Source organism: Danio rerio, chromosome 23, assembly GCF_052040795.2.
Source record: "Danio rerio strain M-AB ecotype USA chromosome 23, GRCz13ab, whole genome shotgun sequence".
In the NCBI taxonomy this organism is placed as follows: domain Eukaryota; kingdom Metazoa; phylum Chordata; class Actinopteri; order Cypriniformes; family Danionidae; genus Danio; species Danio rerio.
In genome coordinates, this window is record NC_141043.1 from 35,220,864 (window position 1) to 35,239,284 (window position 18,421).

The following is an 18,421-nucleotide window of genomic DNA, read 5'->3' on the forward strand; positions in this document are numbered from 1 at the left end:
TTATTTGTTTTATTTTGGCAAGAATAAAAGCAGTTTTTATTTTTTATAAACACTATTTTAAGGTCAAAATTATTAGCCCCTTTAGGCAAATCTTTTTTTTTTTTTTCGATAGTCTACAGAACAAACCATCATTATACAATAACTTGCTTAATTACCCAAACCTGCCTTGTTAACCCAATTAACCTAGTTAAGCCTTTAAATGTCACTTTAAACTGTATCGAAATGTCTTGAAAAACGTCTAGTCAAATATTATGTGCTGTCATCATGACAAAGATAAAATAAAACATTAGAAATGAGTTATTAAAACTGTTATGTTTAGAAATGTATTGAGAAAATCTCTCCATTAAACAGAAATTGGGGAAAAAATAAACAGGAGGGCTAATAAATCTGACTTCAACTATATATATATATATATATATATATATATATATATATATATATATATATATATGCAGCTGGAAGGAAAATGAATATATATATATATATATATATATATATATATATATATATATATATATATATATATATATATATATATATATATATGTATATAGATTTTTTTTTTTTTACATTTTATTTAATCTTTACTTCTGTTAAATAAGAAAAAAGTAGTAGTGGTAAGAATTATTATTTATTAAATTGATCATGAAAGTGATGTGCATGGACAGATCATTACTAATAAACAATGCAATCTTATAAAAATGCATAATGTCTGCTTTAAAACAAAAAGTGTCAATTTGAATTGAATTATAACTCAGAGATGCTTTACACGTTCTTTATTAAAGGACATTTTTTTTTATTTTTTATTGTCCTTAAGGGATCGTTAAAGTCATGTGGGAAAAGTCAGAAATGGGAATGAAAACTCACACTGCAGTCATAGCTGCTTTAAACATGTTTGAGAGAGTGGGCAGTTCACCAGCCCAGAGAATGTGAGAGTGGGCACAATCAAAAGAGCTCTTTCTGAGTTCATGCGCACACTGAAACAATCAGCTTTGTGTGAGAGACACAAAACAGACAAGAACTTTTGGACTCAAATCATACTGGGTATTATTCAAAGGTTAAACTTGAAGATTTCTTCAAAGTTGTGACGTATTTGGGAATCAAAATCATTTAGACCTTCCAACAAAAAGCAACATTGTTGACCGGCTTTGCTAATTTCCACATTTTAATAGGGCCAATGGTTGATATATAGGTCATACTTTACAATAAAGATTCAATACTATAACCAATACTTGTACAATATGTATTAATCATAGTTCAACATTTACTCCAATGACTCATTTAAATTTAAATTCATGCTTGTTTAAAGCACTGCAAGTTAACCTGAACTAACCATGAACTATTTTCATCAAGTAATGTTAATTAACATGAACAAATACTATAATGAATGTATTGTTCATTGTTTGTAACACATTGACTTACTAATACTACCTTATTGTAAAGTGTTACCCATATATGTTACATACTTCCAGCATGAATGCACATGAAATTGCTTTTGTGATCGAACATATGATTCCTTCTGAAAGACAAAGTAATAATAAAAAAACAGACTCACATTTATGAGAGAGCCATTTTGGTGGGCCAGAATATCACCTGTAAATGTTCTGAAGACGTTTATGACTGAAACAATTATTACAAACACCAGAAATGTACTAAAATTACTCTAAACACCAGAAATTACCCCATGAACAATGGCAACAATCATTTTCCCCTGAAAGAAGTTTTATATTTACATTTGCCCTATGCTAATCTTTCACACTTCGTTTAACTTTACATTCGGGACACTGGGTGTCACTATGAACTTGAGAATGTGGAGGGTGGAGGTGCACGTTGTTTGCATTCCCAGATCTGAACAGGAAAACAGTCAGGAAGCTGTGCTGAAGCTCAAGCTCAGGCCTCCGCCAGGAAAAGGAGAGGCAGCAAGTGCTAAGAGGAACACAGCTTCAGCCAACACCTCCAGTGCTGCGTCTGATTTCACTCCAAACCCAGGACCAACGCCATCTATGACTCATTCATGCAGATTCAAGCAGTCATTTTCATTTATCCTTGTGTTTTTTTGCATCGTCCAACACTCTTATGTTGCTGCTCCAAGGTACAGCTCACAGAAGAAGCACAAGAGAAATACTGTCTCACAGTTTCCCTGATTCACGCTGTCTTGCTGTTGCCAACTGGGTTTTAATAGTAGAATGAAGACCTTATTCAACCTCTTGTGTGTTTCGTAAGCGAATTATTTTCATCTATAATTAAAGTGACAAGCTCTCTGAACTCAGAAATGTTCCCTCAGGCATCAAGATTAAAAAAGAAAAAAAATGAAACATCATGTCCTGTTCGTTCTGATGTAACTAACCTACTCTGAGGTGACAAACCGCGCGATGTCTAAATCAGGCTGCATGGCTGAAGAGATCATGGAGATCTTTAAGCAAACGGAAAACTTGTGGCAACCAATCAAAAACCACAGAACTTCCTCTTGCTCCAGACAGAGAACCTGACGCCTACGTGACAATAACGTGACAGCTGCCACTTGAATCTGTCTATCCTTTCATTGTCGTCATTGTTGTTTTTTTTAAATTCACCATCATGTTTAACAGTATGATTTAATATCTCTCACTTTGATTAATACTGTTATGTGACTAACACAGCAGCAGTGACATGAACGGGGATTTTAGAGACGTTTCACTTGTGTCATTACAGGGGAATATTTCTGACTTTCTTATCATTTCATTTGAGATTTTTTCCTTATATGACTTTATGCTCTTGCTCTTTATAATTATCCCGATAACTCACACCAGAGTCTAATTGCAGCGTTTATTTACTCCAAGGCCACCCAAGTCTTTATTTCAATTAATAGAACATTCAATTCAAGAGTTCACACTTACAGTAGATATTGCTTGATAATAATAGCAGGTTTGGCATGCTGTCTTGCGAGAAAACTCAGGGTGGAGGTAATTAAGCCCAGGGCTCTTCCCTGGTCAGTGAGCATGATCAGGTAATTCTCGAGAGCTCCCCCTAGTAAAAGAGGAGAAGGGGGAGATGGGGTGGATGGGGGGATTCTTCAAAAAAAAAAAAAAAGATGAGGGAGCAATGCTAGACAGGCTATTTATAGTGAGTTTGGAATAATCTGATTGGCTTACTAATGTTTACAGATGAGAGACCAGCCGCGATCAATCAGATCACATGCTCCTCTTGAAATTAGTTTGTGAAACTTATTTTTAGCTGAAACCAATGGTTCTTGGCAATTCATTAAATGCAAGTCAATATACACTCACCGGCTACTTTATTAGGCACACCTGTGCAACTGCTCGTTAACACTAATTTCTAATCAGCCAATCACATGGCAGCAGTTCAATGGATTTAATCATGTAGACATGTGATGCGTACGAAACGGGATACTTCCATACTATAGAGTACGCTAAAATCAGTATGCGAGACGAGTTGTATGTCTGAATTCATAGAATTCAAAAATCAGTATGCAAAAAGAACCCAGATGACTTACTACTTCCAGCGAGATTCTGAAGTGCGCATCCCATGCATGCGGCGCTATCCCATGATGCTCTGCGAGAGAATTCATGAATGGGAATAAAGTGACACAACTGACAAAGGTAGGTCACGTGACCATGGCAAAATGGCGAATGTAGTAGGTCCGAATTCATATTTTTCACATTCATACTGTATAGAACGTACTTTTCTAATGGCCGAGTAGTACGTTTAAATTCAAATGCAGTACCTACTGAGTAGTAGGCGGTTTTAAACCCAGCCATGGTCAATTCGATCTGCTGCAGTTCAAAGTGAGCATCAGAATGGGGAAGAAATGTGATTTAAGTGGCATGGTTGTTGGTGCCAGATGGGCTGTTCTGAGTATTTTAGAAACTACTGATTTAATAGGATTTTCACGCTAAACCATCTCTAGGGTTTACAGAGAATGGTCCAAAAAGAGAAAATATCCAGTGAGCTGCCGTTTTGTGGGCACAAATGCCTTGTTGATGCCAGAGATCAGAGGAGAGCGGCCAGACTGGTTCTAGCTGATAGAAAGGCAGCAGTAACTCAAATAACCATTCAGGTATGCAGAAGAGCATGTCGAACCTTGAGGCGGATGGGCTAAAGTAGCAGAAGTGCAGAAGTGCCAATCATAGCAGATAAGAACAGGAAACTGAGGCTAAAAGTCTCACAAGTTCACCAAAATTGGACAATAGAAGATTGTAAAAACGTTGCCTGGTGTGATGAATCTCGATTTCTGCTGCGACATTTGGATGATATGGTCCGAATTTGGCATCAACAACATGAAAGCATGAATCCATCCAGCCTTGTATCAACAGTTCAGGCTGCTGGTGGTGATGGTGGTGTAATGGTGTGGGGGATATTTTCTTGACACACTTTAGGCATATTAGTACTAATTGAGCATCGTGTCAACGCCACAGCCTGAGTATTGTTACTGACCATGTCCATCCCTTTATGACCACGGTGTACCCATCTTCTGATGGCTACTTCCAGCAGGATAATGCACCATGTCATAAAGCATGAATTATCTCAGACTTGTTTCTTGAACATGACAATAAATTCATTGTACTCAAATGGCCTCCACGGTCACTACATTTCAATCCAATAGAGCACCTTTGGGATGTGGTGGTTAAATGGGAGATTTGCATATTGAATGTGATCACAAAGGAAAAATCACAAAGGATTAAATCAGTTCCTAAGGCAAAACCCAGTACTAGTAAGGTGTACCTAATAAAGTGGCCAGTGAGTGTATATTGCTTCTTTGAGAGTGGAAAAAAAACACATATAGGCTAGACAAAATTTATACCCCTGGTATTAACTAATTAATAATATAATAATAATCTTGCACATAATGATGCCTTTTACTTCATTGTACCTCAATGTACACTCAGTAGTCACACACATTTATTCAGTTTAGTAAATGTGGCCACTGTGCTGAGAGAACAGAAATTTCCACCTAAACACTGAAAAAACAATAGATTTTTTTTAAATGGAAAATTTAAAAGTACAGTGTTTCTGATTGGCTGATTGAGACGTTTGTTTGTTAAGATTGGAAGCGACACTGATGGTTCAGTAAGAGAGAGAGCAGTGTGATTAGAGGCAGCTGGTCAAGATGACCTATTTTATCTGGAATTTACACTGGGAAACACAAGGGAACGACATACAGGATCTCCAAGTTCCACGCTTTCAGCTCTTTTCCTCTTGCTCCTGGAGCGTCAGGATGGCAAGGCCCTCTTGGAAAACCTTGATGAATCAACATCCGACCTCCTGATAAACATGCTCAGAGTTACAGAATAGACTAGCAAAGCCAAGCTGTTAAAACACACACACAAACAACATTCAGTAAGTGAGACCTGGCTGGACAATATGTTCCACTTCTACTGTTTTTTGACAACGGTAGTTGTTACAACAAAGCATAAAAAGTCATATTATGCATTTAAATTGAGCAGTTACTGCAAAGACATTTCCTGGAGAGCTGAGATGGAAAACTTTTATTAATGCATGCATTCACTTCTTTCAATAACCAAGTGGAGACACTACAACTCATAAGGCACAATCAGACGTGTGCATGTGCACTGTGTCTATTCTCTGACCTCCACCTGACCATGTTTGATCTATCAGAGACAATAAACAAAAAGGACAATGCAGAGGGATCAAAATAAACCCTTGGTTATGTGTGATATCAACTAGTGTGTCAATTAATATGGATTAAATATGGATTTTAAGGCATTTAAATTTTTTGATGAAAGTCAAAGTTTCTATAGGTGCAATGCAACTGCCCGAGCCTTTCAGCCTTTTCTGAATTGTCCAACTCACTTACATAGACAATGTGCAAAATTTTACTCAATTAGCAGATGCTTTAATGCAAAGTGATTTACAAGGGAGGACAAAAGAAGCCTTTTAAATAATCATAGAGTACAGCATATGCTATGACAAGCCAGATTTAATTTCTTTATTTTCAATATTAGATTTTGTACTACAAACAACAATAAAAGACTTTCCTTGCATTTTTAGTTGTTTATAAGAGCCTGTAGACTTTTTCAATTAAAAAAATTATTTATTTATTTATTAGTTTGTTTGTTGTCTAATGACATGTCAGCATCACAAGCTGTGTTTATGGCAAACAAATTAAATGTACAATTCATTATAATGCAAATATAGTCAGATAATTAAAAGATATTTCAGATAATTTTACACAACTATTTAGCAAAACTATGCACGTTTAAAAAAATAAACAAACAATATACAAATACACACTAATATTGATAGTTTTATAAAAATCTATCAATATGATTCAAGAAAAAATGTAATGTAAAATGTGATCTTAGTATGAGTGTTGCATAAATTATCATTTAAAGCAAAACATTCTAATAATCTACATCTAATAATCTAATATTCATCTAATACACATCTAATATTCTAATTCTATTTTTTTTTAATCACATATTATCCCCTTCCAATAATGAACATGATGAGTAATTCTGAGTAAGTGCCTGATTTGACGACATCTCTGGTCATATACGGACTGGTCCTTTCTACATTTAGATTGAAACCGAAGCAATTCAAAAGTTTCATGCTAAACTTATCTACTCTAGAGTCTCAGACATACATTACATTCATTATAAAATTATAAAAATCAGTTGACCTGATGCCAGTGACTTGCAGATTGTATGCAAACATCCACATCAATATAATTAGATGCTTTCTTAACTGCTGTTTTCTCACCGCTTTATGCATTTATTTTGTCATAAAGTGAAAAGCATACAGTGCACATATTTACATATTCATATGTGACATGCATTTATTTATTTGCCTTTGGCTTAGTCCCTTATTTATCAGGGGTTGCCCCAGCCGAATGAACTGCCAACTGATATGTTTTACACAACCCTTCCAGCCACAACCCCCTGGGAAATCAAAGTACAACTCTCAACAGCATGGATGACACTTTTTACCTTTAACTAATTAACGAAAGACAGGTTTTATAGCACACGTTTAGGTAAATACACTGATGCAGTGAATACGAATACTTTCTGCATTTCACAGTGCTAATAAGGTACATTCAGAAATATTGAAATACTATTTAAAATAGCTTGCTTTTAGCTGGAGAAATCTAGTATTGAATGTTTTGGCATAGTGCTCAGCATAACTGTGTACACCCAATTTTGAAAATGAATATTTTTCATTCATTCCACAGTGAATATAGGCAGTGTATTTTGGTGCATTTAAACAAAACAGATTTATCAAACAAATATATTAATTAAAGTAATATTTTAGCCACCAAGCTTCTCTAGAAATTGAAAGATAATACAATTAAATTTTCTACAACATATAAATTTGTGTTCTAGTTTTTGGACCGTTATCATAAGACATTTTGTAAGATAAGCTCTAGATTTAGCTTCAGTACTGACTAATCTAATGTGTATGCACAAATACAATATTGTATAGCTTCCTTTGATTTCAAAACTATCACTTTAATTTAAGCAGATTGTATAAAATGTGTGCATGACAATTCACAGCAAACATTTTCATCACACCGTTCATCCCTCAAAAAATGGCAACCTGTAACACCGACATTATTCATGGAACAGCAGTATTCATCACTTCTCTTTTTTATTTTGTGAAGTGACCTCTAGCTCCAGAAAAAAACCCTCAAACATTTTATGCATTTGAAGAAGTAATTTCTGTGTGTTTTCTGTGACCTTCAATTACCCACTTATCATAGCTGCTCATGGCGAATGTCCTCAGCAGCTTCCTGCAACAACTTGATTTTCCCTTCCTGCCTTGCTCTTGAGACTTACTATAAAAAGCTTTATGAATCGTAAAATTCCATTTTATTTTAATCTGCAAGCAATGACACATTTTTGTTTCCACAAAACAGACCAGCTTAATATTCTTATTATTACATACAGTAACTACTGTTCAGATTGCTTTCCCGTCTCAAAAGCTGTCATGCAAATAGACCTTGAAATTACGTTGGCAAACAACACAATCTCATATCCAGGTGCACACTGATTTAACAGCACCAGACAAACATTAGTCAGAAGATGAGAGGAAAAACGGTTGTAATAGTGGGCAGCTGGCAAGCGCACCAGAACGGACGTCTAGGCTGATAACCACTAGCAGAGAAGTTCTGTCATCATAAAACCACCGAAAATGAGGAACTAAGTCTGCGGCCCAAATACAGGATGGAGTGCAATTTAGAGACTATCAGTCTTCCCAACAACGGCCTCCATATCCTGGTTTCAAAAATCTACATGCGGGCACACACACACCACCAAGGTTATTTTAGTAAGTAAAAACTAAAACTATAGGTCAATACATTTGTTTTTAGCTGAAATAAAACAAATCACCATAAATTTAAATCTAAAACTAAACAAAACTACTAAGAGCAAATGAAATAAAATAATTAGCAAAAATAAATAGCAGTTTTCAGAGTTCATTAGCACTCATTCTGTGGGGGAAAATCTGACCTATGACTATTTAGAGAAACAGCAGTAGATGCGTTTTTACAGCCAAACACATCAGTCAAGCAAGAGATTAGGTCTTTTCAAAAAATCTGCTCTAAATTTTCTTCATTTGCCAAAAAAAAAAAAAAGTTAACTAGTCATGTTTAACTGTTTATATCGTCTGATCTTTAATATGAAGATGATTTTCTGAATTCAGCTGTTGCATTTGTATGGTTTTGGATTCAATGTTTGTTCAAATAATTATTCTAATTACTAAGAAATTTGCCATAGGGTTAAAATAAGCTGTTCAAATACTACAATTTGCTCTGGTCAACACTGGACAGGTTCTGTGAACTCTTCTAAACTAGAATTACTAAAACTAAAATTAAAACTAAAAATGAAATAAATAATTTAATAAAGATAAAAACAAAACCAAGCATTTAATTAAAGAAATTTAAAAAAACAAGCATTTAATGAAAGAAACTAAAATGAACACTGAAATGTACAGCAAGTTTAAAAATAAAATCACTTAAAAAACTTATTAAAAATGTAAAACTATTTTATGGTAAGTAATGCATCACGTTACTTTTGCATAACTTTTTATTACCTGTCTGAGGCTTGATCTCTTTCAGAAGTTTTTTTTTTTCTTTCGTTGTTTTAATAGAGGAGCTCTGCAATTAACAACACAAGATATAACCTTTATTAACCTTTAAAAGATATAATAGAGGATAATGTTATTTGAAAAACAACCAACCCCAGAGCTCTACATGCCGTATATACAGATTATTAAAAGTTTAAAGAATGTGTTTGCTGCTTTTGTACTATTCGTCTAAACACATTCTCTCATTGACTGCCTGATTCATTGTGACTTAGTTTTAATTCAGTTTTTTGCTTTTAAAAGCTAATAAATAAAACTAAACAGTAACTTGTGCTACATTTTTAAAAAAGTTACTCAAATATTATTACTTTTTTTTTAAAGTAATGCATTACTTTACTCGTTACTTAGAAAAGTAATATTATTATGTAACTCATATTACTTGTAATGCGTTACACCCAACACTGCACACAATCCTCCTAAGAGTATTGGCTTACAGCCAGAGGGTTTAATGTGTAGTTTAATGTCTTGTTTGAAGGATGCTCTTAACTCTCCTGCTAAAGTGATAACTCCAGATCTTTCTAGATTTCTGCACGCACGCACGCACGCACGCACGCACGCACGCACGCACGCACGCACACACACACGTACACACACACACAACGAGTTATAGTCAGGCTGAGCCTTCACTATCCTAAGAGGAAAAATTAAGGCGGATGAGGTATAAGGAAATAGCAACGTTCATCAACAAACATTAACAGACCTGTTACAGCCTGAGGCACTCAAATGCATGTACAGTACAACTGAATACATCTTGTAATGTGAATGGACCCTTTTCACATTTCCGGGTTTCTCAGCAGCAGAAGTCATCATAGTTGGGTGAACTTAGAGAACAGTGAATGGGAGAGCACAACTAATTATTTTTTTACAATCCTATGTGCTGAAATAAAAACGGTAAAACTCCATGATGGTGTTATCAAGACTTTCAGAAAAAGGAAAAAAATGTGTGAGACTGATAACGGCAACTAGAAGAGAAAACAACATCTTTTTTTAAAAATCTAAATATTAAAAACTTTCAAGGATTTAAGATACAAATGATCAGAAACTACATTATTATCTAATAAATCAAAACAGAAATGCTCCATTCTCATTTGGCAAAGCACATATGCTTGTTTTGAAAGCGTTCACTTGATACGAGGCCATTATTTACTCACCTGCTTCTGCAGGCAAAGTCATATTAAATCCTGTAGACAGAGGGAATATTGTCTCAACCAGGCAATAAGCTAGACGTACACCGTCAGTGTGTGTGAATGGAAAGAGTGAGCCGGTGCAGAACTTGGATAGTAGTTAGAAAAGAGTCCTCAGGCATGACAGATGCCTTCAACAACACCTTTACAGGTCAATGTGTTTATGCAGTTGATTGTGACAAACATGATTCAGGCCGACAACTCACTGCAGGATATAACCTGCAAAATGCACTTTTGGGAATTTTAAAATTCAGGCTATAATATTGATATGAGTTTATGAGTTTTGTCTCACATTTATACAAGCAAAATAATACAAGTGATGAGTGTAAAATCACATGAATGATGTCTTTGCCTAGAAGTTGGACCAAATGTATGTGATTTTGATTTTCAAAAAAGTCAAAATAAATTAACATTATACAAGCCTAAATCAGAAAAATTTGGGGCAGTAAGGAAAACGCAAATAAAAAAAGTAGTGATTTCTAAATTTTCGTTGCAGACAATACAACAAACATCATTTAACGTGTTCCTCATGATTGTTATCGTTTAGTTTTTTTTTTCTCCAAAATAAACATATTTCAATTTAGGTTCTTGCAACACATAGTGGAAACATGTACTGTGGTCAGATGAATCAGTATTTCCAATATATTTTGGAAAAAAATGGACGTGGACTCCAGACCAAAAAAACAAAAGGAACATCCAGACTGTTACCAGCAACAAGTTCAAAAGCCAGGCTGTCATGGTATTGCAACTTGGTAACTTGTACATAGTATAACTACAACTAACTGTTTTAAAACAAAAACTTCTGTCACACTTTATTTTGAATGTCCGTCTGTTGAATTTGAGTTGCATTGCATCTACATTCCAACTAATTCTCATTAGATCATAAGTAAATTGTTAGGTTGGGGTTAGGGTTAGTGTAAGTTGACATGTACTTGCAAAGCTTCTTATAGTCAGTTAAATGTCTGTTGAAGGGGCATATCAACAGATATTAGGCAGACAGTCTACTAATACTCAAATGGAGCATCAAACTAATGTTACACTGAAGGCTGGAGTAATGATGCTGAATATTCAGCTATAAAATCACAGGAATAATTACAAATTTAAACTACATATAATATGAACCTTCAAATTACAAATAATATTTCACATTTTTGCACTGTATTGTTGATCAAATAAACACAGCCTTGGCAACAAGAATAAGCTTCTTTTAAAAACACCTAAAAATCTTCCTGAAGCCAAACTTTTTGCCAGTAGTTCAGTTTCAGTGAAATAAACAGATGAAACAATGACACTGTTGGGAATTATTGGGGAAGAGAATTTATGTAACATCTTATAACCTGGGGAACTTTTCAGGTGGAAAAGAAGTTTTGCTCTGATTTTTATCTCGAAGCATTATGTAAACACTGTCCTGTGAATCCCCTTCAAATGGGACTAAAAGATAACACAAAAACTTTTCTTTCTCTGGAAAGACTTCAGTCTTTTTTTCATCAGCCAGCACTGCATTGTGATGCATTTCCTGCACAATCTCTCAGCCACATCCTGCCTGCACATGTGACTCGAATATCTCTCTTTCTCTCTATATATATATTATGCGCACACACACACGCACACGCACACGCACACGCACACACACACACACACACACACACACTCGTGATCATGCCAAGACACCACATACTGTACATCAACATATTCAACTTCCTTAGCAACACGCAACAAATACACATGCTGATAAAATATCATTTTGCACTTTTCCCAGCAAAGACATTTGACTGATAGCTGCTGCGTCTCTATCATATTGATAGTTAAACCAAAAATCCAAATATGCTATTCATTTACTCACCCTCAGGCCATCTGAGACGTAGGCGAGATCTTTTCTTCAGCAGGACAATAAAGAAGATTTTCATCTGAAACTGAAGTTCTCTGTGATCCATCGAATGCAAAATGCACTTTGAAAGCTGAAAAAAACATTTGCAGGCAAAACAAAATTAATATTTGTGGGTTTTAAAGACACACAGGTCTTATCAAGCAATATGATTAGTCTTTGCAAGAAAATCTAAATTATTTACAGCATTATTACCTTTAAACTGCAGCCTCAGCAATCCAGCCTGAGTGTCTTTATGACAGTCTGGAGCCTCCTGCTGTAAAATGACATTATTTGTCATATTTGGCATCCTATAACTGCATTATAAATGACATTAGAATTGCTTAATCTAAATAACTGTTTATTAGATGTACAAATGTACACAAATCTACTTATTAATTCTTCAAATACTTTAAAATATATGATATATGAGCAATATCACACGAGTAGCAGTGTGATATGGCTGTATATCGCAGAGGTGTGCGTTGGCTCGAAGCCACAGGCCGATTGCCTTAGTGTCCCACCAGTGCCAATATACAGTCATATTGCACTGATACAAGTGTGATATTGCATTTGTACAACAGTTAGACAACATAATGATGTATATAAAAAAGAAAATCAAGCACAGAGTCTAAAAACCCTTTTGTATGAGGAACTCCTTTCTTCCGCCATTCATTCACATCGCCATCTGATGGTCAGAACCGCAGAAGCCGTTACAAGTTCACCAACGTCAATTTAGAGTTAGTGTTTGAATGATTCACTAGTGTAATGTCTAAAGTGATCACAAAACGGGTGGTTTTGCTGACATTTTAAGATTATAGGACTGAATGGCATAACTTGCCATCCATCTAGAGACATTTCACAGTATTTCTTTGTTGCAATTGGGATATCACAATAACTAACCCCAAAAACCCAAAGCAGCGCAAACACTACCAGATGTCACTTACCAGTTTAAAAATGATTTGATCAGCAGTAATTAGAAAAAATTACGAGTGTTTCTCGTCTAAGGGCTTTTTATGCAGTATCTGTCGCCCTCTTGTGGCTGAACGTCAACAGTTTTTGCTCTGCTCAATGACAGGCTAATGTCTGATTCACATGGGGCTTCAGCATCAACCTTGACAGAGGCGTCAGCCAATTAGTCCGCAATCGACTACTGTCTGAGCTGGTGTATTTGCATAAAGCAATCTGATTGGCTAATGCGTCTGTTGGCACTTGAAAAGTGAAATTCCCAACTTCTGCAGCAAGCAACGGCACTGAAGCAGTGCCGATGGATTCACAATGCAGTTCGGCAACGCCTGACGTCAACCATTTAAAGTGAATGGAAGCATTGATGCTGATGCCCCGTGTGAAATGGCTGTAATTGATTGCCAATGCGCTGTCTCTAAAAAAATTTTAATATTTAAAATAGGCACTATCCTTATGAATAAACTGCATAGATGCAGTCTAAGGGTTCTTTCACACCTACACTTTTGTTTCGGAACCTGTCTCGTTTGCCCAGTTAGAGCTGTTCGTTTGGCATATGTGAAACCAGCAATCGCGCTAGGATCCATGCCAAATCAATCGCTCCGAGAGTGCTTAATTGAGGTGGTCTCAGCTCGATTGAAACAAACTCTGGAGTGGAGCGATTGCAGTGAGAAAGCGATGCGATCCGAGCGCGGTTATAGTGTTTAATGGATATGTAATAGGCATACGGCTATATGAAGAGAGAATTATGAGTAGGGCAGGAAGTTTCGGGAGTCTCCCGGATGCCCGCAAATGAGTGATAATCTCCCGGTAATCTTGCGTCTCCCTCTTGGTCCTCAAATACGTCGCATACCCTTCTCACCCCTCCCCACCGCATCTCTCCTCTCTCTTCAGACACATCGTGTGCACCTTGTCAAACACCACCAAACCACCACCTCCCCTGACAGCTGAGCGGGACTCTGCAATAAAAAACCCTGACACTCTGACCAATGTGAGGAGAGTTTACTCACAAGTGACTTATTTTAGCTCTTTTGGTCAGTTTAGAAACTTTGCAGTGTGAAAGCAAACCACACCAAGAGTAAAGAGCAACAATGTAACAATTTTAATGCCTGTTTGGGAACAACTGAATCGATTCACAGGTGTGAAAGCACCCTAAGAATATCAAAGAACATAGCAGAATATCGCACGGCTATCAGCCAATCAGATTCGAGAGATTGTATATATAAAGACAAATATAAGAATTTATACCATCCAAAGCTATTTTTTAAAGTGTCTTCTTTAATTTTACATGGCACTGGGCGCTTCTGATGTTAGCAGTGTGATCAGTGGTTTGTAGGGATGTTGCTGCACTATTTTGCCTACACTCTCAGGACAAATAAGCCAGATCAAGAAGACCTAAAAAGAAAAATATCAACCAGAAACCCACACCACATTCACTCCCTGTCATAACAGACATTAAACTGACATTTCACTGATCAAGGGTCAGTTTTACTTGTACAGACATAAGCTTGGCTCTCCCAAGCTCAATGTAAAAAAATGAAAGGAAGAAAAACTGAAAGCAACACCAAGATCTGTTGCAGACAGTGATAAAATGACACATTTAATTCAAACTCTCAAAGTGTGATTGATGTTGCCAAGACAACAAAATAATAAATGGCAAAACATGAGTGCATTTATTCACAGTGATGAAGACAGATTTGTTCCATTCTAAATATTTTATGTTGCTTTTTTCAAACATGTCTGCCATAAAACCTTTTAAAGACTATAACCTCGTTTAAGATAAATTAAATAGGGCCTACACCTCAAGTGACGTTTAAAAGTCAATTGACTTCACGAGGGTGATAAAATGCATAGGAAAAGTTCAATACATTGTGTCCTCAAGTTATTATAACAAACTCTAATGGAAAACATGTAAGTTAGACACTGCTGTTTTGTGTGAGGGACGCAGTCTTGACGTCAGAGCTCACATAAAAACTGGACTGTCGTGTCACATTTGCATTTCAGTTGTAATGTCTGGGGAGAAAAGTGGCTGTGCATAAAGTTATGCTAATTAACTCAAATACAAGTTGTTTTTACTGTTGATGCTGAGCTAAATTTACCCGTCATGTCTGACTCTGCTTCACATGTTAGCAAAACACACTGCTAACAACAAACCGCTATATTGTGTGAAATACAAACGAGTGGTTTTTAAATGACCACTTAAAAATTGTATTTATGTGCACTGACTTACATTTTCAAGCAAGATTTCCAACATAAATGCAACAGGTGAGAACCACACACACGTCTGCTCCTAGTCAATAAACGTGAAGAGGGGGAGGGGCACGTGACTGCAGGTAGTAGTTTGCATAAAGCACGCCCAAATATATTTATATATTATGGCACCCAAAGAGCATAATCGTGATTCTAAGCTCTTGTCCGCACGTTATCGGCATTCAGCATATTTCCTGTTTGTTTTGGTACAGGTATGTTTTTAACTAATTTAAAAGGACAGATCGCGCTGTTTAACGTTGAGTTTACCCTACAAAATGGTCGTCTTACCCACCTTTCACCTATGGACCCTTTTCACAAGACTGTTTTGACCTATTATGACGTGTTTAACCGTAATCATAGCCTTAAATCCTTTAAAGTTTTAAATATTTAGATTTTTTTTAAACGAGTGAACATTTAAATGCATGTATGTATGTTTTATATAATCTTTGCATCAAATTACATAAAAACCAATTACCACTTGTATGAGGCGTTTGGAATGCAGTGTCTATGGGGCAGGAGAGTAAATTTGATGTTGTTCTCTCTTCTGGCTGCCTGCTGTTATTATGGTGGCTTGAAAAGCCAACATACTGTTATCTCACTTAAACTTATTATGGTGGCTTGAAAAGCCAACATACTGTTATCTCACGTAAACTTATTATTAGGCTGGCTTGTGTAGCAAGCCAGACTACTGTTATCCTATTAAACTTATTATTATTATTTTTATTTTTCTATATTATTCTTCTTCTGAGACTAAAAATTAAACTCTATCTCCTCCTAGGCCATTCAAGCTATGACCATCAAACTTGGGTCAGACCTCCGAACTATTCTGACTCGAGTTGCTATATCCTTTCCGACTGATCCGACTTTCGGTTTCCCGAAAAACGTCCCGGGACCGTCGGAAAAATCCCATAGACGTAACATTGGATCAAACTTTGTGACCTCATAACTCCTCATCAGAATGTCACACAGACTTCTAACTGGGCTCATTTAACTCAGACTATCAAACTGCCAATGACTGATCACCTTTAAACTTTCTGGCCACGCCCTAGCAACCACTTTTGGACCCTAGAAACCGTCCCATAGACTTCCATTGCAAAAGACTCTCATTGACTTTACATGGGATCAAACTTTGTGAGCTCATAACTCTGCATCAGACTGTCCTACAGACTAATGGCTGAGCTCATTTAACTCAGTCTAGCCAGCAGCCAATAACTGATGGCCTTTTAACTTTCTAGCCACACCCTAACAACCAGATACTGCACCCTAGCAACTGTCCCATAGACTGCAATTAAAGAGGTTCAGACTGATATTGTCATGCTGCAGTGTGATAGAGACATGGGGGTTGTGTTTAACTGTTCATACTGGCAAGAAGCTTTGATACATCATCAGTCTAAGCTGTCAATCAACTCCATAGCAACAAAACAGACTAACCTAGCAACGATATGGCACCAGCTATATCTCAGCATCAGAACATCGTAGAGAGGCGGGGGTTGGCTTGTTTGAATCAGGCTCGCACACCATCTATCTATCTATCTATCTACCTCTACCTATCTATCTATCTATCTATCTATCTATCTATCTATCTATCTATCTATCTATCTATCTATCTATCTATCTATCTATCTATCTACCTCTATCTATCTATCTATCTATCTATCTATCTATCTATCTATCTATCTATCTATCTATCTCTAACTATCTATCTATCTATCTATCTATCTATCTATCTATCTATCTATCTATCTATATCTATCTATCTATCTATCTATCTATCTATCTATCTATCTATCTATCTATCTATCTATCTATCTATCTATCTATCTATCTATCTACCTCTATCTATCTATCTATCTATATCTATCTATCTATCTATCTATCTATCTATCTATCTATCTATCTATCTATCTATCTATCTATCTATATCTATCTATCTATCTATCTATCTATCTATCTATCTATCTATCTATCTACCTCTATCTATCTATCTATCTATCTATCTATCTATCTATCTATCTATCTATTTATCTATTTATCTATCTCTAACTATCTATCTATCTATCTATCTATCTATCTATCTATCTATCTATCTATCTATCTATCTATCTATCTATCTATCTATCTATCTACCTCTATCTATCTATCCATCATGCTAACAACATGCTAATTCATGCTAGAATCATGCTAGTTACATGCTAATTCATGCTAGAATCATGCTAGTCACATGCTAATTCATGCTAGAATCATGCCAGTCACATGCTAATTCATACTAGAATCATGCTAACAACATGCTAATTCATGCTAGAATCATGCTAGTCACATGCTAATTCATGCTAGAATCATGCTAACAACATGCTAATTCATGTTAGAATCATGCTAGTAGCATGCTAATTCATGTTAGAATCATGCTAACAACATGCTAATTCATGCTAGAATCATGCTAGTAACATGCTAATTCATGCTAGAATCATGCTAACAACATGCTAATTCATGCTAGAATCATGCTAGTCACACGCTAATTCATGCTAGAATCATGCTAGTCAAATGCTAATTCATGCTAGAATCGTGCTAACAACATGCTAATTTATGCTAGAATCATGTCAGTAACATGCTAATTCATGCTAGAATCATGCTAGTAACATACTAATTCATGCTAGAATCATGCTAACAACATGATAATTCATGCTAGAATCATGCTAGTAACATGCTAATTCATGCTAGAATCATGCTAACAACCTGCTAATTCATGCTAGAATCGTGCTAATTCATGCTAAAATCATGCTAGTAACATGCTAATTCATGTTAAAATCATGCTAGGTACATGCTAATTCATGCTAGAATCATGCTAGTAACATGCTATATCATGCTAGAATCATGCTAGTAACATGCTAATTCATACTAGAATCATGCTAGTAACATGCTAATTCATGCTAGAATTATGCTAACAACATGCTAAATCATGCTAGAATCATGCTAACAACATGTTAAATCATGCTAGAATCATGCTAACAACATGCTAATTCATGCTAGAATCATGCTTACAACCTGCTAATTCATGCTAGAA

The 18,421-nt window shown here is 35.8% G+C and overlaps 1 protein-coding gene across 2 annotated transcripts in view; it reads right to left on the reverse strand.

The window, feature by feature from the left end:
- The window catches only part of nr4a1 (nuclear receptor subfamily 4, group A, member 1), a 43,017-nt gene extending 27,569 nt beyond the window's left edge, over positions 1 to 15,448 (reverse strand). The window contains exons 1-3 of one of the 2 annotated variants that reach the window (XM_087305488.1): positions 15,341 to 15,448; positions 12,364 to 12,424; positions 12,127 to 12,241 (exon numbers count right to left, since the gene is read on the reverse strand). In XM_087305488.1, the coding sequence (XP_087161614.1) occupies positions 12,127 to 12,217 (91 nt within the window). In that variant the 5' untranslated portion in view covers positions 12,218 to 12,241; positions 12,364 to 12,424; positions 15,341 to 15,448. The remainder of the gene's footprint in view (positions 1 to 12,126; positions 12,242 to 12,363; positions 12,425 to 15,340) is intronic. The other variant, XM_087305487.1, reaches the window with a different exon arrangement.
- Between the last annotated feature and the right edge of the window lie 2,973 nt (positions 15,449 to 18,421).